The sequence below is a fragment of the Mytilus edulis genome, chromosome 13 (assembly GCF_963676685.1).
Source record: "Mytilus edulis chromosome 13, xbMytEdul2.2, whole genome shotgun sequence".
In the NCBI taxonomy this organism is placed as follows: Eukaryota; Metazoa; Mollusca; class Bivalvia; order Mytilida; family Mytilidae; genus Mytilus; species Mytilus edulis.
Genome location: NC_092356.1, coordinates 39329134 through 39351025, shown reverse-complemented (window position 1 = coordinate 39351025; position 21892 = coordinate 39329134). Strand labels below are relative to the sequence as shown.

Here is a 21892-nt window from a genome sequence, read left to right as displayed (position 1 = left end):
TAAGCTTACAAAACCTTTAAACAGACTTATTTGGAAGGGATATAGTTACGATACTGTTGTCAGGTCATGAAAGATTGCATATTTTGGCTTTAATATTGATTCACTTATAGGGTCTTTGCATCAGAACTAGACACATCTTTTTTTTTTTTTAAACAGTTGTTGGCATGACACGGGCTATGTTCTTCTCATATATTTTATGATAGTATGATACTAAACCCCTAACAGGAGGGATTGTTCCTGATATATATATATATATGATGAAGACATAATCTTTCAATCAGTTTAATTGAGGTCTGGAGCTAGTATGTCAGTTAACTGCTAGTAGTCTGTTGTTATGCCTCACCTACGCTAGTAGAGGGGCATTATGTTTTCTGGTCTGTGGCTCTGTTCGTCCGTCCAGGTTAAAGTTTTTGGTCAAGGTAGTTTTTGATGAAGCTGAAGTCCAATCAACTTGAAACTTAGTACACTTGTTGCTTATGATATGATCTTTCTAATTTTTATGTCAAATTAGATAATTACCCAATTACACGGTCCATGGAACATGGAAAAGGATAGTGCGAGTGGGGCATCCATGTACTTTGGACACATTCTTGTTATTTATGTATTATTGTCATTTTATTTATTTTCTTTTGTTACATCTTCTGACATCAAACTCAGATTTCTCTTGAACTGAATTTTAATGTGTGTATTGTTATGTGTTTACTTTTCTAAATTGGCTAGAGGTATAGAGGGAGGGTTTAGATCTCATAAACATGTTTAACCCTGCCACAATTTTGCGCCTGTCCCAAGTCAGGAGCCTCTGGTCTTTGTTAGTCTTGTATGATTTTTTTTTTAGTTTCAAATGTGTATAATTCGGAGTTTAATATGACGTCTATTATCACTGTACAAGTATACATTTTTTTTAAGGGGCCAGCTGAAGGATGCCTCTGGGTGCGGGAGTTTCTCGCTACATTGAAGACCCATTGGTGACCATCGGCTGTTGTCTGCACTATGGTTGGGTTGTTGTCGCTTTGACACATTCCGCATTTCCTTTCTCAATTTTATCAAGATATTTTATAAATATTCTTCTTTTGTAGTCCAATACCACCATGTTATCATCAAATTTCAAGTTTATTGATGAAGAATCTGGTTTAGACCATTTTAAAATACAGATTTACCAAAGACATCAAAGTATTAGATCACAAATTGTTCCAGGTATATTTACTTATCTCATATTTAAGGTCAAGGAACAGTAAATGGGCTATGTCACAGATTTTGCTAAAATTTTGCATACAATTTTACCTCGATGAACTACAACCATTTATCCCCTTTATTATCTGAAATATTTCAGAATAATTTCTTTCAATATGGATGAACATTTCCACGAAAGCACATCAAATCGATGAAAAATCTTTTTAAATATCTCTTAAAATCAGCAAATCTCTTATTTCTACTCCATAGATATTTGTCATACAAGTAAACTAATCTACATTATCTTCAGACAATAACATACTGTCAGTGGACGGATTGTTATTCTTTTTTCTCATCCATATAAGTCCTGGATTTGTGACATGTTTTAATTTTATAAGAAGTAAAATCCCTCTTGAGTTGGAGAGACTGATTTTAATTTTATAGAAAGTTTAACCCCTCTTGAGTTGGAGAGGTAAATCATTGGGAGGGCTTGAAATACTCAGATTAATTATACTTTAGTCAAAATATAATTGATATTTTATAGCAAAACAAAATGAGTGGATAGAGCTTGATGGTAAGACTGTAAATGAATTCATCGACTCAAGTTTAGATTTACTACAAGGTGCTGTATACAGTATCAGAATAGGAGCTGTTAATAAAGCAGGATTTGTGGCAGCTTTTGAAACAAATGGTGTGATAATCGACATAACACCTCCAACAGTAAGTATCAAAAGAGCCGTGGTGTAGTGGTTAGGGCATCAGACTTCTAAAACAAAGGTTCCTGGTTTGATCCCTGTTCGAGAAAATTACAGGGAACTATTTTTTAGCTCTCCCTTGACACTATTAGCGAGTATGGTTTTGAGAAACAGTGATAGTCAGTCGGAAGGGGACAATAAATGGCTGACCTGTGTTAAACGACAGCCATATCTCTTGCACGTAAAAGACACCCTTGTAGATTTGGAAAAAGAGCAGGCTAATGCCGCTACAAGGCAGCACTCGCAAAGTGGAAAGGGAATAATATAAGTTGCAATAACTTGTTTACAAATCCACTATAAATAAATATGTTTAAACTCAATGAAAATAGTAGTTTCTGAAACAACCAATGACATTTGTCTTTTGTCTAGCTCAGTTGATTCTCTAAACATTAATTGAAATTTGAATAAAAAAAAGATAATATATGAAGGCAGTTTATGATTGCTAATAAACAACTAACCACCAGAGTCCAAATGACATGCATGTAACAGGTCATATATTTTTGTCACAGTACGGTCTTAAACAAAGGTTTTTACAGAAATGAATAATAACTACATTAAAATATTCATAAAATTCCATTTGTGTATTCTCACCTTGGAAACACTTTATGGCTGTGATTGATAAATTCTAATTGTACAGAATTATTAATGTTATTACTCTGGTTATGTAGATAAATTGGCTTCATGTCAACACTTTGTCAGATGATGAAGAACAGACAGTTTATGGTTATGTTTGGCAAGCGGATACAGAAGGTATTAAGGCAGCATGGCGAGCATCAGATCATCAGTCAGGGGTGATAAATTACAAAATAGCTGTTGGATCCTCACCAGGTAAAACTCCCTTACAGTGCAGTTGCTTTTTTGGTCAGTATCGTTATTATGGCCCCGCAATGAAGTTGTCGGTGCCATATAGTTTTACCCTTGTCTGAAATTCTGTAATTCCGTAATTCTGTCATTCCGTCATTCCGCAACAAACCATATATTTCATAGAAATAAAGTTGACAATATGTACATAATTTTGTGTAAGGACTGATGAAGATGACCACTAATTTGAGGTGGTTGTTGTGGCAGGTTTTATTATAAATATTTTCTTATTTTTAGGTGGAACTGAAATAAGGTCATGGACAGACGTAGGACTTAAAACAGATGAATATATTAATGGATTGTCTCTAGAAGTTAGTAATATTAGCACCAAGACTCCTGTGTACTATGTTAGTTTGATAGCAGTAAATGGAGCAGGACTGGAAAGTTCACCTGTGGTGTCTACACCTATAGTGGTTGTGGAAGATGACAGACCAGGTACAAAAAAAAATTCCAGAACTGTAGGAACTTAATATATTTTCCATAGATTTTTAAAAGATTTGTGTGATAGAGAGAAAACTATACCATAGAATTTGATAAAATAGGAGTAGATAGCTCTGATAATGGGCTTTTCAAAAGAAAAAAATAGGATCACCGGACTTTTTCAGGCTCCAAAACAATATTAGTAAATTCATAACACATTCCAGTGTAAAAATTTCATTATCTGAGTTATCTCCCCTTATACTGCAAAGTTGAAAAAATCAACGTACATTCTGTAAAAACAGTGGCAAATATATACTAAAACACATAAATTTCTTCATTCAAATGAAAAATTTAACAAATAAATGACATTCTTCTTTAACATTTGCACATTTCATTAAAGTTCTAGACCGATTGTTTTCTGCTATTTTACAATGCAAGATGGCAGAAGACACCTTATCATAAATATATTTCCATCAGCCATTATCCATTATCTGGTTTCATGAATTTAGGAACAAGGCAATTTTTTGTTTTTTATTAAGATGGTTTCTGGGATATTTCAGTTGATTCTGGTTTATTTGCATTACTTCTAATAATGGTGGTTATGCAGAACGCTTTATTTGATAGCTTTTCTTTAAATTTGCATTACTTCTAATAATGGTGGTTATACAGAATGCTTTATTTGATAGCTTTTATTTAATTTGCATCTTTTCTATGTTTTGTAGGCATAGTTATTGACGGTACTGACAACACAGACCAAGATCCTGTATCTGACATTGGTGTTGACATTGATTACCAGTCAGACATTTCTACCCTCAGTGTACAGTACACAGGATTTGAGAGCCATCTCCATGGTGTCATGAACTATGAATGGGCTGTAGGAACAAGTCCAGGTGGACAAGATGTTACCACATTTTCATCTGATGGAATTTTTCACGTAGAAGAGCAGACTATTGCTGGAGATGGTAATTTTTTGATTAAAGATTGAATGAAATCAATCAAGGTCCTATAATACTGACTTGATATCTAAATATTCCAAGGTTTATCACTATTTTTTTAGATTCACAAAAAGGGGGGGGGGGGGGTTGAAGTGGTCCTGATCCCAAAATCCCGGGCTTAAAAACATGAAATCCTGAGGTCCCGATTTTAAGAAATTTACCATAATTAGAAAAAAGAATTCCCAGATCCCGAAAGGATCAATCCCTAAAATCCCAAGCTTAAAAACACCCGATGCTGACGTCCCAAAAAAGGTCTAATATCTAATATCTGGTCTAGAAATATCAATGATGTTATCTTCAAAATTTGGAGTTATCATCCTTTGTTCAGAATTGTAATTGAAAACAATGTAGTTAATTTTAATTCCACTGAAGCAATCTTTACCCTTAAATGCTTACAAGCACTTTGATTTATATTTTTACAAATTAAATTTGCTTATAATTTGAATAATTTGAATGTGTATTGATAAAAAGTTGTGCATGAATTGTATGGACATACCTAAATATATGATATTGAGCTGTCCCTGGATTGATCGTAAGAGAGGGTGGGGATATATTAAGACATTACAATGTATGCTCCACTTTTAGAGATGAGGTTATTTGGAACATATTATATATTTGTAGGCATTTCAAGTTCTGGATATGCACAAGTAAATGCTCAGCTAGAACCTGGAAAGACTTATTATTCTACCATCAGAGGTATCACAAATGCTGGAAATATTATTGAGTCTGTATCAGATGGAATTACTGTAGACTTATTACCTCCAACAGTAGTGTTAGACAGGTAAATATTGGGTCATACAGTACTTCTACTCATCATTTGTTTGTTTGGTTTTGGTTTTAAGGAGGCAAAGGGGGTTGGTGGGGGGGGGGGGGGGGGGGGGTAGAAGGGGACTTGTCAGTCTGCCATAGATCTTCCACAATATTTAGCATTTTATATAACAACTACGTATAAGATCATGTTAGAGAGTTAAAAAGAAAACAAGGTTGAAAAAGGAAATATTGTAATCACAATGAACAATAGTAATAGAAAGTAATTATTTCTTATGTTTAATTAAAAACATAGGCTGTCAGATAATAATGCTATTGATGGTGACATAGGACCGAGTTCTTCAATGTATAAAAGTACAGCTGATTCCCTGTCTGCCGTATGGCACTACAATGACACAGACAGTCCAGTAACAAGGGCCTGGTATTCTGTTGGGACATATCCATTCACTGAGGACATATCACCTAAAACTGAAGTGAATATATCCTCTACACAAAGTAGTCACCTGGAAGTTGGCAGTATCACACCTGATGTTACAAGTAAATTACCTGTATATATAGAATCTACCACTGCATTTGTCAACGTATATTTGTTCTACCTAACATAAGTTCCAATGGAAACTTTGTTATAAACATTGTCATAATATTTATTCTATATTCTATACCATTTATTCCGTTAGATATTTTTATGCCCCACCTACGATAGTAGAGGGGCATTATGTTTTCTGGTCTGTGCGTTCGTCCGTTTGTTCTTTCGTTCGTCCGTCTGTCCCGCTTCAGGTTAAAGTTTTTGGTCGAGGTAGTTTTTGATGAAGTTGAAGTCCAATCGACTTCAAACTTGGTACACATGTTCCCTATGATATGATCTTTCTAATTTTAATGCCAAATTAGAGATTTTACCCCAATTTCACGGTCCACTGAACATAGAAAATGATAGTGCGAGTGGGGCATTCGTGTACTGAGGACACATTCTTGTTTCCTGTTGAAATAATATTCCAGAATATTTTGGAACTTATATTTATAAAAGAACTTCTGTTCTGTGAAACATTGAGTGTAACATGATAAGTTTTTAACTCAGGATAGTTAAATTTTCAAATTTAAAACACAAGGCTCTGTGAGAGTGGATAAATACCGTATTACACGAGATTTAGTTGTGGAATCTGTTTCTCTAATGATTTTTAAATAAAATGCGAGCAAACTTCTTCTCTTGAAATGATTGCAAAAAGATATGTTCTTTCTATGTGATGTCATCAGGCATGGTAGCTTTTTTTCATGCCGTCACAATAGGAAATTCAGAAGAAAGCTAGAAAGTTTGGCATCATAATCAAGTTTTGGCCAATGAAGAACTGAGTTCAAACTAACCACACATTGATTAAATAATAATAATCAGCATGTTGGGAAAAGGATAAATGTAGTTAGATTTGAGAAATATTCCTATGTTCTGAATAAGTTATTGTGATTTCTATCCTTAGACAAAATGATCATCTCTATTTTCAAGTTTGTTAAAATAACTGAAAATGCGTCCCATATAGGCGCTTCATATTTTCGAATACATTTTACTGGAATTCAGTTAATTTAATTGTCCTAATTGATCTTCAATATTTTAATAGATGTACTTATCTTATATTCCTATTGTTTACAGGCAAACCTAATATAATCAGTATTTGGGCAGAAGACAAAGCTGGTATGATTGGTAGAACTACATTTGGTTCAATTATCATTGATACCAGTCAACCAGGAACTGGATATGTATCTTGTCCAGAATATATAGGGGTAAGTCATTTTTAATCAAGATACAAAAAGTTTTATGTCCGATATTGTTGAAGTTGACTACCAGTGTTGTTAGGAAATTTGTGGTTTAAACAGTTATCTGACTTTGCTGTAGTATACCACAAGCTGGTGCAATAAAAAATCTACTTGAGCTATTAATAGTCATGCAATACTTAGTACAATGTTATAAATTATTTATAACCTCTCTACAGGCTAGCTGTAATTTATATTCCCAAATATTAGCAGTAATAATATATATCATTTTAAAAGTTTACATGTATAATTATAGATTATTGATGATTATCTCAACGAGCTTGAACCAGTACGGCGAAAGTGAGAAAAGCAATCGAGTTGAGCTGACCAATGATAATCTGTTTATAACTGTTTTACCTATGAAGACGTTGTTAATTTTGTTGACAACGGCACATGTTCCCTTAGTTTTTAGAGATAATTTTCATATCACTCGACTCCACTTAGATAAGAAATTATCAGTCAGCAAGATCAAAGGAAAAATTTGTAAAATAGCGATGAAAATGGTTATTGCATGAATATAGGCATATATTGTCACTCTTAAAATATTGATTACTAGGGGTATCATATTCAAGTGCAAAGGTTTTGTTTGCCAGAAATGAGTGACTTTTTTGCTGAAATTCTATTGGACATAGGGGTACATTTCTTTATTGAATAATGCAGTTACAATTTGTTTTGACGCAGGTGGAGAGCCCAATATTGTGTTCCTGGTCAGGATTTCTAGATGAAGAAAGTCCAATACAGAAATTTGTCATCACTCTTGGATCAGAACAAGGATCTTCAGATGTTTTTGAAACAACTGTCACTGGGTTTTTGTCTTTTTATAGCATAAAAGGTATATTTTGAATACTGAACAGATTAGCATAGACATTTTTTTTTAACTCACCAAATAACAGGAAAATTTAAACGGAAGATTAAATGTTTTCATTGACACTGTCTCATACTTTTGTATTGTTGATATTAGTGTCTAACAATTTGCAGTAAATAATTCAACAGTTAGCTGCCAACCTACTGTTGGGATCCCATTGATACTACAGAGTTAACATCTATATTTATACCCCCGCTTTGAAATAGGGGGGTATAATGTTTTACCTCTGTCTTTTCATCTGTCCATCAGTCCGTCCGTCTGTCTGTCCCATAAATATTTTTCGTCACATAACAAGAATAATTTTTTATGCCCCATTTATTGGCATTATGTTTTCTGTTCGTTCGTTTGTCCATCCTTCTGTCAGCTTCAGGTTAAAGTTTTTGGTTGAGGTAGTTTTTGATGAAGTTGAAGTCCAATCATCTTGAAACTTAGTACACATGTTCCCTATGATTTTAATGCCAAATTAAGAGATTTGACCTTATTTTCACAGTCCACTGAACATAGACAGTGGCCGTCCAGAACTTTTCATAAGGGGGCCCGCTCCAGTCAAGCTTCAGTGATTCCCTATATAATCAACCAAATTTTTCCCACGGAGAGGGGGGCCCCCCCCCTGAATCCGCCTATGATAGCAAATGTAATTGCGGATAGGGCATCCGTGTTCTTGGGACATATTCTTGTTGTGAATGAAATTATGCCATAACTAAGGGGTTAAGTAGCAGAATCTGTTTCTGTAAGTATTTAACATCAAAAATAAAAAAAGTATAATATTCTGAACTAATTTGATGGGAATCCCCACTGGACAATTCAAAAATTGAATTTCTTTATATTCAAAATGAAACTAACTTGTCAGCACAGGTTAAATGCATTATAATATAAAGTTATAGTTATGTTAACATATACATTTATACAGTTTTTATTTTGACATATTTTCAGGAGTCAACCATCTTCTCAGTCATGGCAAATCTTACTATGCTACAGTCACAGCGGTTAATTCAGTGGCTATGGAAACATATGCCTTCTCTGGACCCATCTCTATTGATACAACACCACCTAAACATGGGAAAGTGGTGGACCTGCATACAGTTTACAGGATCAATGTCAAAGACAATAGTGAAACAGTGGCAATGAATGCTAAAATCTGTAGCTCAGATGAAGGTTAACATTTTCTCCTTTTTAGCTTCTAAAATTTTTCATAGATTACTCAACAAAAGCTGAAGAGGGGTGAATTAGAAAACAGAGCATTTGGGCAATCTGCTTCTGCTTACTATATTTAGAATGAATAATGGGAAACTTCTGTGCCATATATTATTTGGTGCTAACATAATAAAAAAAAAAAGTTTTAAAGTTTTACCTTTTCCTTCCTGTTCAGGAAGCTGACTTGTCCTGTTTTGGATTTTTTGTCAGATTTTCGGAATACTCTGGTTTTATCCATTTGAATGCCTTGAAAAAAAATTCCCGGTAATCCCCATTTTTCTTTTTGTAAATCTTTTACATGTATAATGATAAGCTATCTGTAAAAGTGTTATAAAATTTTAATTACTTTTTAACAGTTTTTGAGAACTTTAACTTGCCAATGATAAATCTATGAAAAGTCAAAATTTCAATGGCTAATATCTCGAAAACAAGCACGGTGACCTATATTTTTTTTTTGCTCTTTGGATTCCTTTATTAATCCCCTATCAATATAAACTAGTGTTTTGAAAAGTTAATTACTTTTAAACTGAGCAGCAAACTCCCTTAAAGTCACCACCCCATATCATACATAGTTAACATTCTGCATGTTCTACATAATGAATAATGGCCTATGAACACATAGTCTTGTTTTAGATGGTGACGTTCCCTTGTCACCATCTTATGGTGTTTATATATCTCAACTTGTACGATTCGCTCGTGTATGTAACAATGTATTAGATTTTAGCGAGAGAAATTTATGTATTACTGAAAAATTATTACACCAGGGTTTTCGATATCACAAACTGGTCAAAACATTTACTAAATTTTATCACCGGTATAAGGAAATAATTCGTAAATATAACTCAACATGCAGACATCTTATACGTTCAGGTATTTCACATCCAAAATTTTATGGAAATATTCTTTTTAAAGCACAAAAATGTCAGTATTCTCCTCAAAAACTAACAAAACCTTTAAATAGACTTATTAAAAGGGGATATAGTTACGATACTGTTGTCAGGTCATTAAAGATTGCATATTTTGGCTTTAACATTGATTCACTGATAGGGTCTTTGCATCGGAACTAAACACATTTATTTCTAAAAAAAACAGTTGTTGGCATGACACGGGTTATGTTCTTCTCATATATTTTATGATAGTATGATACTAAACCCCTAACGGGAGGGATTGTACCTGATATTCATATGATGAAGACATAATCTTTCAATCAGTTTAATTGAGGTCTGGAGCTGGCATGTCAGTTAACTGCTAGTAGTCTGTTGTTATTTATGTATTATTGTCATTTTATTTATTTTCTTTTGTTACATCTTTTGACATCAGACTCGGACTTCTCTTGAACTGAATTTTAATGTGCGTATTGTTATTGTTTTACTTTTCTACATTGGCTAGAGGTATAGGGGGAGGGTTGAGATCTCATAAACATGTTTAACCCCGCCACAATTTTGCGCCTGTCCCAAGTCAGGAGCCTCTGGCCTTTGTTAGTCTTGTATGATTTTAAATTTTAGTTTCTTGTGTATAATTCGGAGTTTAGTATGACGTCCATTATCACTGTACTATTATGCATATTTTAGGGGCCAGCTGAAGGACACCTACGGGTGCGGGAATTCTCGCTACATTGAAGACCCATTGGTTGCCTTCGGCTGTTGTTTGCTCTATGGTCGGGTGGTTGTCGCTTTGACATATTCACCATTTCCTTTCTCAATTTTATTGTTTTGTTTGGATTTTTTCAACTGATTTTATAACACTTTAGGACACAATTTTAAAAGGGGATAATGATTGAGTTTTGTATATTTTAAAAAAGGTTGCTGAATACACAATTTTAAATTTTGATTTTGATTTAAAATGAAAAATGAATCCAAGTTCTGATCGTAGTTCAATAACTTATTTAAAACCTATCAAAAATTTACCAACAGTAAGCTTTATCTTAGAAATTGAATATAACCTTTGTTTCGATATTTTTTGTGTTTTTTTAACTGTAGATGATGCTACTCTTTGCTGTGATACATCATTACAGTTATGTTATACAAATGTTATATTTTACAGAATGTGATGGGTTAGATGCTGTGTGTTCAGAGTCCCTCACTTCTGTATCAGTGACATGGCAGCTCTTTACTGATGAGGAATCAGGAATTGTTGGGTTGGTATGAGTTTATCTAAACCCTTAATAGTAACAAAAACACAGCATCCCACCTAAAATCTAAACTTTTCACAATAGACGTTTAGATTCTACCAAATACTTGAATACTCGCAAGTATCATGACTAGGTATCCGAGTATAAAATTTCAGATCTTTTAACATCTCTACTTATTTTACATTAACAGGTACCAAATAGCAGTAGGTACTACACCAGGTGGAGGACAGATCAAAGCTTTCTTTGATGTTCCACAAGATGCTAGATATTACACAGTGTCTGGTCTTAATCTGATGGGATATAGAAAGGTATTTTAAAGTTAAACTTGAATGATATAGTAACAAGGCATGATATTTCAAGTATAAAGGATTGCAACCTTATAATTCAATAATCACTATTTTCCTAAATTTTTGTTGAACTTTTTATGTGATAATTTTCCATATCAAGCTACTTGAGTGGTGTTGGATTATCGCAATGGAGTAGAAAAAGAATGTATGATGTAAGAAGCTTATGTCATTGCTAGAAAAATGTTGCCGAGAAATTCCATCTTGTTTGAAGAACCATCAATAATCTATAAATTCCATATGATTTTATGAACTTGAAGTTTGCAGAGAAAATGTATCATTTAACTCTTAACGCTGTTTTATGACAAACTGCTTTTGGTTTTTTTTTTATGTTTTTACATAAAATTAAGATTTTGTGATACATATACCATTAGAACCATTAATAATTTATAAATTCCATATGATTTTATTAACTTGAAGTTTGCAGAGAAAATGTATCATTTAACTCTTAATGCTGTTTTATGACAAACTGCTTTTGGTTTTTTTTACGTTTTTACATAAAATTAAGATTTTGTGATACATATATCATTAGTCTTTGTATTACAGGTTTATGTCTCCGTCAGAGGAACAAATGGAGCTAGTGTATCCAGTGTAGCCACTTCCAATGGGGTATATCTCTCATACCTAAGTCAGTATTTGTTTGTATTGTAGGTCTATGTTTCTGTCAGAGGAACAAATGGAGCTGATGTATCCAGTGTAGCCACTTCTAATGGAGTGTATATCTCTTATTTAAGTCAGGATCTTCAACCATTATCACATGTTGGAATAAGTGATGTACTGGAAAACTCAGATGTTGATGTGTAAGAATTTGTTGATAAAAAATTAATAGAATAATGATTTTTGGCCCACAAATAAGGGGGGGGGGAGGCCAAACAAGTGAAATATTAATGGATTCAATTCTGAAAAACTAACATAAAGCATAACCAAGGCTTATACTGGTACTTGTAGCATATTGTTACAGGCGGGCGAGTAGGGGTCGAGTGTACTTTTAATTCCGTATGATTGCTTATTGATAGTGTTCCGTTACTTTGTCTTGTTTTGAGTGTAGTTTGTTGACTCCAGCATAATCATATATAAAATGATGAATCCAGCGTAAAAGAATGACTTTTATTCTTGTCCAGTATGCATATATCATATATATCTCAATAAATAACGCATGCAAATATCAGCAATAACATAGTATAACCATAAATTGTAATAGTAAGATGCTGGCCTTCCGAACCCCAGATGTAATTTATATATACAGATTTACAAGACTTTATCCTATCAATCATACAATAATGAGAGAATGAAATATACTTATTTCATTAAATTACGATATAGAAAGTTGTCAACGTGGTGGGACATCGTATCTTTACATCTTTAATAATTTGTATAATTTGCCAAAAACTGCTATTAGAAATTGTAAATATTGAACTGGTTCAGCATCTTGTCTAAATATGAAGCCACTTCCTGTTGAAGACATGCTTAAGCGGGAATATTTATAAATACGGTATTTGGTTCCTACGACGTCCTTATGTGAGCTTTTAGTTAAATATTCCAAAAGATGTAAAAAGATAAATATAGGCTTGAAATGCTATCGCATATATAGCTTAAGGTAAAATAGCTGTATATCGAAATGCATCCTGTACCTAAATAGCTTGCTTGACTTTAAGGGTTGTTTGGTTTATTGTACTGCTCTGCTTGATAGCCAGATACGATATGCCAAAGTGCTAGTGCGACGCCGTATTTATACTTGACGGTGAAATACATCCGCGACTCACAGAACTGAAAATCTACTATAACTTTGAAATACCAAGGAAAACTCTGGCTCATGTCCCAAAATGTCGTTATAAATCCATAAAATCGCGAAAGTTTGCCTTTAATTCCAATAAATAAGTGACATAATAAATATAAACCTTAAAATTCCATACTCTTAGCCTTATCACCTACGTTACTATATGACGTCATTGAAATCACAAAATAGTTCCTTAACGGCGCTTCACAAAAACGTACTTAACGTAATTATATCTTATTATTAAATATCCTACACAATAAAAGGAAGGCCAGCAAGTAATTTAATCATATCTTTATAATACTTTTATGTATTATTATAACTTTATAAAGAAGTACCGTTACCCGGAAGTGACCATTCGTTGGAATGGCAACTTCCAATATATGTAAACAAGCACTCGCCACGATGGAATTTAAGGGAAAACTACCCAAAAGATGTGTCAAATAACACTGAGACTGAATGAATAGGTAACGACAAACATGTTTTACAAACCCATTATCCCCTGAAAGTGTGAATTTAATGTAGACCCGTGAAAATCGTGATCGAAGTGCCTGTTCACTGACAGTTGAATTTTACCGCTATGTCAACTTGATAAGTTGATAGCCGTTATGTTAAATGTTATGTTATCTGATAAAATTGGTACTAATTATAAAAATATGCAATTTGATCTCCCCAAATTGAGTTTGCCAAAGTTGTCTAAGTGTATGAAAATCATCTAAGACCGTTATTTTTAGCTCACCTGGCCCGAAGGGCCAAGTGAGCTTTTCCCATCACTTTGCGTCCGTCGTCCGTCGTCGTCCTGCGTCCGTCGTCGTTAACTTTTACAAAAATCTTCTCCTCTGAAACTACTAAGCCAAATTTAATCAAACTTGGCCACAATCATCATTGGGGTATCTAGTTTAAAAAATGTGTCCGGTGACCCCGCCAACCAACCAAGATGGCTGCCATGGCTAAAAATAGAACATAGGGGTAAAATGCAGTTTTTGGCTTATAACTCAAAAACCAAAGCATTTAGAGCAAATCTGACATTGTAAAATTGTTTATCAGGTCAAGATCTATCTGCCCTGAAATTTTCAGATGAATCGGACAACCCGTTGATGGGTTGCTGCCCCTGAATTGGTAATTTTATGGAAATTTTGCTGTTTTTAGCTCACCTGACCTGAAAGGTCAAGTGAGCTTTTCTCATCACTTGGCGTCCGTCGTCCGTCGTCCTGCGTCCGTCGTCTGTCGTCCGTCGTCCGTTGTCCGTCGTCCGTCGTCCGTAAACTTTTACAAAAATCTTCTCCTCTGAAACTACTGGGCCAAATTCTACCAAACTTGGCCACAATCATTCTTGGGGTATCTAGTTTAAAAAATGTGTGGCGTGACCCGTCAAACCAACCAAGATGGCCGCCATGGCTAAAAATAGAACATAGGGGTAAAATGCAGTTTTTGGCTAATAACTCAAAAACCAAAGCATTTAGAGCAAATCTGACATAGGGTAAAATGGTTGATCAGGTCAAGATCTATCTGCCTTGAAATTTTCAGACGAATAGGACAACCTGTTGTTGGGTTGCTGCCTGTGAAATGGTTATTTTAAGGAAATTTTGCAGTTTTTGGTTATTATCTTGAATACTATTATAGATAGAGATAAACTGTAAACAGCAATAATGTTCAGCAAAGTAAGACCTACAAATAAGTCAACATGACCAAAATTGTCAGTTGACCCCTTAAGGAGTTATTGCCCTTTATAGTCAATTTTTAACAACTTTTCGTCATTTTTTGTAACTTTTCTAAAAATCTTCTTCTCCAAAACTACTTTGCCAAATTTAACCAAACTTGGTTACAATTATCATTGTGGTTTATAGTTTAAAAAATGTGTCCGATGACCCAGCCTGCCAAACAAAATGGCCGACATTGCTAAAATTAGAACATAGTGGTAAAATGCAGTTTTTGCTTTATATCTTTGAAACTAAGACATTTAGGGCAAATCTTTCAAGATTTAAATGTCCATCAGAATAAGATATATCCCCTCACAAATTTTGAGTTGAATCGGACAACCTGTTGTTGGGTTGCTGCCCTAAAATTGGTGATTTTAAGGAAATTTTGCAGTTTTTGGTTATTATCTTGAATACTATTATAGATAGAGATAAACTGTAAACAGCAATAATGTTCAGCAAAGTAAGATCTACAAATAAGTCGGCATGATCAAAATTGTTAGAGGACCCCTTAAGGAGTTATTGCCCTTAATAGTCAATATTGAACAACTTTTCGTCATTTTTGTAACTTGTATAAAAATCTTTTCTAAAACGACTTGGCCAAATTTAACCAAACTTGGCCACAATCATAATACTAGGGTATCTATTTAAAAAAAAAGTGTCTAATGACCCCGCCTACCAACGAAGATGGCCGACATCAGTAAACACATTAACAGGTGAGCGACACAGGCTCTTGAGAGCCTCTAGTTTGTTATTATCTTGAATATTATTATAGATAGAGATAAACTGTAAACAGCAATAATGTTCAGCAAAGTAAGATTTACAAATAAGTCAACAAGACCGAAATGGTCAGTTGACCCCTTAAGGAGTTATTGCCCTTTATAGTCAATTTTTAACCATTTTTCGTAAATCTTAGTAATCTTTTACAAAAATCTTCTCCTCTGAAACTACTGGGCTAAATTAATCCAAACTTGGCCACAATCATCTTTGGGGTATGTAGTTTAAAAAATGTGTCCGGTGACCCGGCCATCCAACCAAGATGGCTGCCACGGCTAAATATAGGACATAGGGGTAAAATGCAGTTTTTGGCTTATAACTAAAAAATCAAAGCATTTAGAGCAAATCTGACTGGGGTAAAATTGTTTATCAGGTCAAGATCTATCTGCCCAGAAATTTTCAGATGAATCGGACAACCAGTTGATGGGTTGCTGCCCCTGAATTTGTAATTTTATGGAAATTTTGCTGTTTTTGGTTATTATCTTGAATATTATTATAGATAGAGATAAACTGTAAACAGCAATAATGTTCAGCAAAGTAAGATTTACAAATAAGTCAACATGACCGAAATGGTCAGTTGACCCCTTAAGGAGTTATTGCCCTTTATAGTCAATTTTTAACCATTTTTCGTAAATTTTAGTAATCTTTTACAAAAATCTTCTCCTCTGAAACTACTGGGCTAAATTAATCCAAACTTGGCCACAATCATCTTTGTGGTATGTAGTTTAAAAAATGTGTCCGGTGACCCGGCCATCCAACCAAGATGGCTGCCACGGCTAAATATAGGACATAGGGGTAAAATTCAGTTTTTGGCTTATTACTCAAAAATATTCAAATTTTAAAGTAAATTTGGATTTTATTAGATAAATACTTACCATCATAAATTCTGAGTGTAACCCCAATTGCGTCATAGGTCAGATGGAAAATCCCAACTAAAAATAAACGTACTCTCACTGGTCCGGACATATACCCCTGTTTGCCCATATTCTTCCATTCAATTTCCTCAAGACAGAAACATAAGGAAAGGGGATGAAGGGGAGGTGGGTGGGACCTATAATTTATGATGGTAAGTATTTATCTAATAAAATCCAAATTTACTTTAAAATTTGAATATTTTATAGCTATAAATACGTTACCATCATAAATTCTGAGTAACAGAATCTAACGTTAAGCTGAATCCCCTGTAACAGAAGAAACAGGAGGAAAGTTCAATCTTTGTGCTGAAACTATAGGTCCAAGAGAGTATAAACTTTCGGCAAAAGTAGCCATAGATTGGAGGTAGTGAGATATAAAAGAGTTCTCATTTCTCCAGAAACCTGCAGACAGTACCTCTTCTAAAGATGCACTGTTAAACAGAGCCCAGGATGTAGAGATACCCCTAACATCATGAGCTTTAACATTAAAACTATTTAAAAGTTCTGCCTTAGAAGAACCATAAGCTAAAGATATGCATTTGCATATCCAAGTAGAAATAGTTTTAACAGAAAGATCTGAGATTCCTTTTTTAATAGGAATAAAGAGTCTTGAGTTAGAAACAGAACGTAAACTACACGTTCTTTCCAGATAAATAGATAGGATTCTTACTGGACATAAAAGTACAGAAATAGAATCGCTAGGGAGTGCAGGAATCACAACTGGTTCTGCACCCTTATCTGGAATCTGATTCTTTGCCAAAAAAGCAGGATCCGTTAAAAGAGTAACAGAAGATTTATCCCTGTTAAATCGAAGGCAAGCATCAGAAATAGAGAAGGCATGGATTTCACTCCTTCTCCGTCCAGAAGCCAAAGCTAAAAGAAAACAGCATTTATAGGAAAGAAACCTTAAATCTATTGTTTCTGCTGGTTCAAAAGGAGGAAGTTTTAAAAAGGATAAAACTAGTCCAAGGTCCCACTTAGGAACTAAAGTTTTTTGTCTTGGTCTTTCAAGACTAAAACTACGAACCAAAAGAGAAATATGCTCATTGATTCCAAAATCTGGGCCACCAGAAATATGAATAGTTCTTGAGATAGCTGATCTATATCCCTTAATAGTAGAGGGACATAATCCTTTGGATTCAAAAAGAAAAACTAGAAAGTCTGCTAATTGTTGTACAGTGACTTGGAAAGGATCAATTTCCCGCTCACTACACCAATCTGAGAAGATTGACCATTTTGCATCATAGACAATGCTAGTGGAGTCTCTGACAGACTTTGTGAGATGCTTGGTTGCTCCTTCAGAAAAACCTCTCTTTCTGAGGCTAACCCTGAGAGAAGCCAGGCGTGTAGATGAAGTTTTTCTGGATTTTGATAAAGAACCTTGCCCTTGATTTGAGACAGAAGGTCTGGTCTCAGAGGTAGAACCAGAGGACAAGCACATGATAGGCGCAGAAGGTCTGGAAACCAAGACTGTTTTGGCCATGCTGGAGCAATAACTATGATCTTGCAATTTTCCCCTGCTATTTTCTGAAGTACTGGGGAGAGAAACCTGAAAGGAGGGAAGGCGTACCCGAACATTCCTTTCCAAGATAGGCTCATTGCGTCTACCGCAAAAGATTTTGGATCTGGAACCGGAGACACAAATGTTAGAAGTTTGTGATTGAGACTGGTCGCAAACAGATCTATCTGAGGTGACCCCCAATGAAGAGTCACAGCTTTGAAAACTACTTGAAGTAGTTCCCACTCCGTGTTTACTGGAGCAAGGGATCTGGATAGAGTGTCGGCTAGAATATTGAGGTGCCCCGCAATATGTCTCACCACTAGATGAACCTGGAGTTGAAAACACAGAAGGAGAATGTCTCTGGCTATCTGATAAAGAGAAGGTGAATGAGTTCCTCCCTGATTCTTGAGATAAGCTACAACTGTTGTGTTGTCCGTGGCCAGAATGACAGACTGATTCTTTAGAGACATTTGGAAATGATTCAGTGCAAACAGAACTGCTTTCATTTCCAATACATTGATATGCTCTTCCAAAAGATCTGGACTCCAGACTCCCGAGATTGTAAGACCCTCCAGATATGCTCCCCAACCGAGGGTGGAGGCATCTGTGAATAATGTTAGACTGGGAACTTGAGGGGACAGACATAGGCCCCTCATTACATTTTCCCGTACTAACCACCATTGAAGGTGTGGAAATAAAGGCTGAGTGATTGGAATCAATGCTTCCCATTCTTGTGAAGCTGCAATCCATAACTTGTGCAGATAAAACTGAAGCGGACGAATGTGAAGTCGTCCCAATGGAATTACATCTGCCAGAGAGTTCAATAGACCCAGAAGTTGCAAGAATTGACGTGCTGTGACTGATTGAACCGTCAGGAATAAATGTATTTTCTGACATAGTTTTGTAAATTTCTCCTCTGGTGGGAGGACTAGGCCTACACTGGTTAGGAAATGTTCTCCCAGGAAAACAAAGTCTTGAGACGGAATTATCTCTGACTTTTTCCAAGAGATAAGGAAGCCTAGGGACAGAAAACAATTGATGACCAAGTCTGTCTGAACCCTCAATTTGATAGGGCAAAATTCCTTGAGAAGGGAATCGTCCAGATAGGAATGAATCTGAATAGACAGGGAATGTAGGTGAGCTATAGCTGCCTGCATGATTTTGGTAAAAGCCAAAGGGGCTGTAGACAGGCCAAAAGGGAGAGCCTTGAACTGGAAAACTTTGTTGTTCCAAACGAAGCGAAGGTATTTCCTGTAAGTTTTGGAAATGGGAATGTGGAAATACGCGTCTGAAAGATCCAGAGAAGTAGTCCACATTCCTGGAAGGATTGAAGCCCTGATGGATCTGTTTGTTTCCATTTTGAAGTGGGGAACAATAAGAAATTTGTTCAGAATAGATAGGTCTATGACTGGCCTCATTCCTCCAGTCTTCTTTGGAACCAGAAAAAGACGGGAATAAAATCCCGGAGACAGAGTTAAGATCGACACCTCCTCTATTGCAGCTTTTTGTAACATAGTGTCCACTTCTACTGATAGAAGTTGACACTTGACTGGGTCTTGTGTATGAGACAAACTTATTGGAACTGCAGATAGAGGAGGTGGGTTCTTGAACGTAAGTGTTAATCCCCCTCGAATTATTGACAGCACATAACAGTCTGAGGTAATTTTCTTCCACTGATTTAGGAAAAAACTTAACCTCCCCCCTACTGGTATTGATTTTTGAGGAACTTGTTGTAAATTTTCCCCTGGGGAAGCTGTCAATAACGTACGAGGGGGCAAGAACCTAGGTACTAGACCCAGGTTTCTTGGAACCCTTAAAACCACCAGAAGGCTTACCTGAGCTTTTTCCTGAGTTATTGGGTTTGTTCTGCGGTTTGCCGTAGTTATTCTTCCTTTTCTTAGCAGAAGAAGGAGGACCACCTGAAGCAGAAGTACTATTAGAACTAGATGTAGCATTAACCGACCTCTTGCCATTAGTAACTTGTACACTAACTTTGACTGGAGGAGGGTTTTTGCTGAGTTCCTCTTGAACCCGCTGTAAGGGTAAACCAAACATCTTGTCAGAGAGTGGAGATTTCAGTAAAGAATCTTTCAAAGGCTCAGCGATAGAAATGTTTTCAAGAAACTCTGCTCTTTTAGATAGGGTGCAATTAGCAATAGAACCCATTAAAAGCAACTGAGATGAACCTAAAGCTTTATCCAGTTGAAGTAAGAAGGATCGTACTTCTGCTGGAACAACCGAATCTTCGCTGTTAAGCAAATGTCCGGTTGCAGCTAGAAAATGTTCGGCTGTGCCAAGAACTTGAGAAGCACTACGAAGGAGATTCTCAGTCTTTGACCAAACAGGTTGAGTGAGACGAAGACCATCTACTGGCTTTTTTCCCAATAAAGATGACATAGATTTGTCACAACTGGGAACAAGTCTACCCAGTGAAGAATCAAAGATATCAAAATCCTTGTACTTAACCTGATCAGAAAAGGATGACATTCCAAATCCTGAGATATTGTTATTAGCAACCTTTTCACTAGCAGAATTAGCGATACCTTCATTAATAAATTGTAAAGCAAAAGTCATATGGCCAGATTCAGGAAAAGAATTGTGAGAAGTCACAGTATCCTGAGAAATACCACAGGAAGCTTCAAAAGTTGAAGAAGGTTTCTTCGGCTTGGAAGGAGAGAGAAAAGGGATATGTGCTTCATCCCTCATCAAGGTATACACCTTATCCCTAAGATCCTTCAAGGAAGGAGGATCCTCAGTCTCCTTGGTGGGAGGTTGTTGAGCTGACTTAGAAGAAGGCTCAGGGGCCGTCTTCGATACCTTGGGAGAAGAAGAACTTTCAACATCCTCATCAGTGAGGAAAGCCCTTTCATGACTCCCAGGGGAAACAGAAAGCTCGTCATCCTCCCTCTCATCACATTCTACAGACTTAGCTGGAGAAGGTTGATGAGAAGAAACTCTATTTTCCAGTAGAGTCATACGACTGGATAGAGTACTAAATTCAGCCTTGAAAGACTCACCAAAGTCTAAAAGTAACTTCTGTAAACCATCCAAAGGTGATGCATGATCAGAAACCTGAGTACCATGAGAAGAACTAGAAGCTTGAGAGTCAGGTACGGTGGTAGAAGGAGCTACTGCAGAAGTCAAAGATACTGCTACGGGTAGAGCAGGAGCTAAAGGTGGTGCAGTAGCTACCCCAGAAGGGGGACCATAGAAATTGTCCCTATAAGGCCAAAAACCAGGTTGGTTTGGCATAAACCCACCATAAGGGTAAGACTGTGGCCAAGGTGGCTGAGACCATGAGGGTAAAGGTTGTGTGCCCGTGTTGGGAAGCATATACCCACAATAAGATAATGGGGGTCTAGAACCTGGCAAGTTCAAGCCCATAGCTGTACCTGGGACAGAACTAATAGTACCCGCTGAATTAACAGACCTAGATAAAGTATGAGTCACCGAAGTTGACGTAGGTACCCCCCCAAAATGCATGGCCGAACCTTGTGAAAGGGTCGGATAGGTAGCAATACCAGACACCGTTGTCGAAACTCCGGTCAATGTACTGGTAGTTTGGGGGGGACTTAAAGGTAGTGACCCATCTAAGAGATAGTCCGAACCAGGAATACTTACATACGGACTATTCAAATTAAAGTCCATAATAAATTTTACTTTAGTCAAAAACACAAATAATTTGTTTAGAAATTTAAACAAAACAAGGGAATATATTTCCAATAAAATACACAATATATATGAAAAGCAATTAAGCTATTCAAAAAACTAAACACTTCTCTGTTGAATCTGTAAAACTTGATGTGCACGTGTGACCGATGTCGCAGATGGAAATTGAATGGAAGAATATGGGCAAACAGGGGTATATGTCCGGACCAGTGAGAGTACGTTTATTTTTAGTTGGGATTTTCCATCTGACCTATGAC

The 21892-nt window shown here is 35.8% G+C and overlaps 2 protein-coding genes across 2 annotated transcripts in view; both read left to right on the top strand.

Moving 5' to 3' along the window:
• LOC139501253 (uncharacterized) overlaps positions 1–21892 on the top strand; it is a 599145-nt gene that overhangs the window by 279789 nt on the left and 297464 nt on the right. The window lies entirely within an intron of this gene.
• LOC139500299 (uncharacterized) overlaps positions 1–21892 on the top strand; it is a 221066-nt gene that overhangs the window by 165826 nt on the left and 33348 nt on the right. The window contains exons 120-132 of the mRNA XM_071289042.1: positions 1077–1194; positions 1715–1890; positions 2594–2753; positions 3024–3221; positions 3929–4168; positions 4823–4982; positions 5265–5506; positions 6609–6739; positions 7451–7601; positions 8568–8789; positions 10872–10965; positions 11150–11267; positions 11955–12103. Coding sequence (XP_071145143.1) covers positions 1077–1194; positions 1715–1890; positions 2594–2753; positions 3024–3221; positions 3929–4168; positions 4823–4982; positions 5265–5506; positions 6609–6739; positions 7451–7601; positions 8568–8789; positions 10872–10965; positions 11150–11267; positions 11955–12103 — 2159 coding nt within the window. The remainder of the gene's footprint in view (positions 1–1076; positions 1195–1714; positions 1891–2593; positions 2754–3023; positions 3222–3928; positions 4169–4822; positions 4983–5264; positions 5507–6608; positions 6740–7450; positions 7602–8567; positions 8790–10871; positions 10966–11149; positions 11268–11954; positions 12104–21892) is intronic.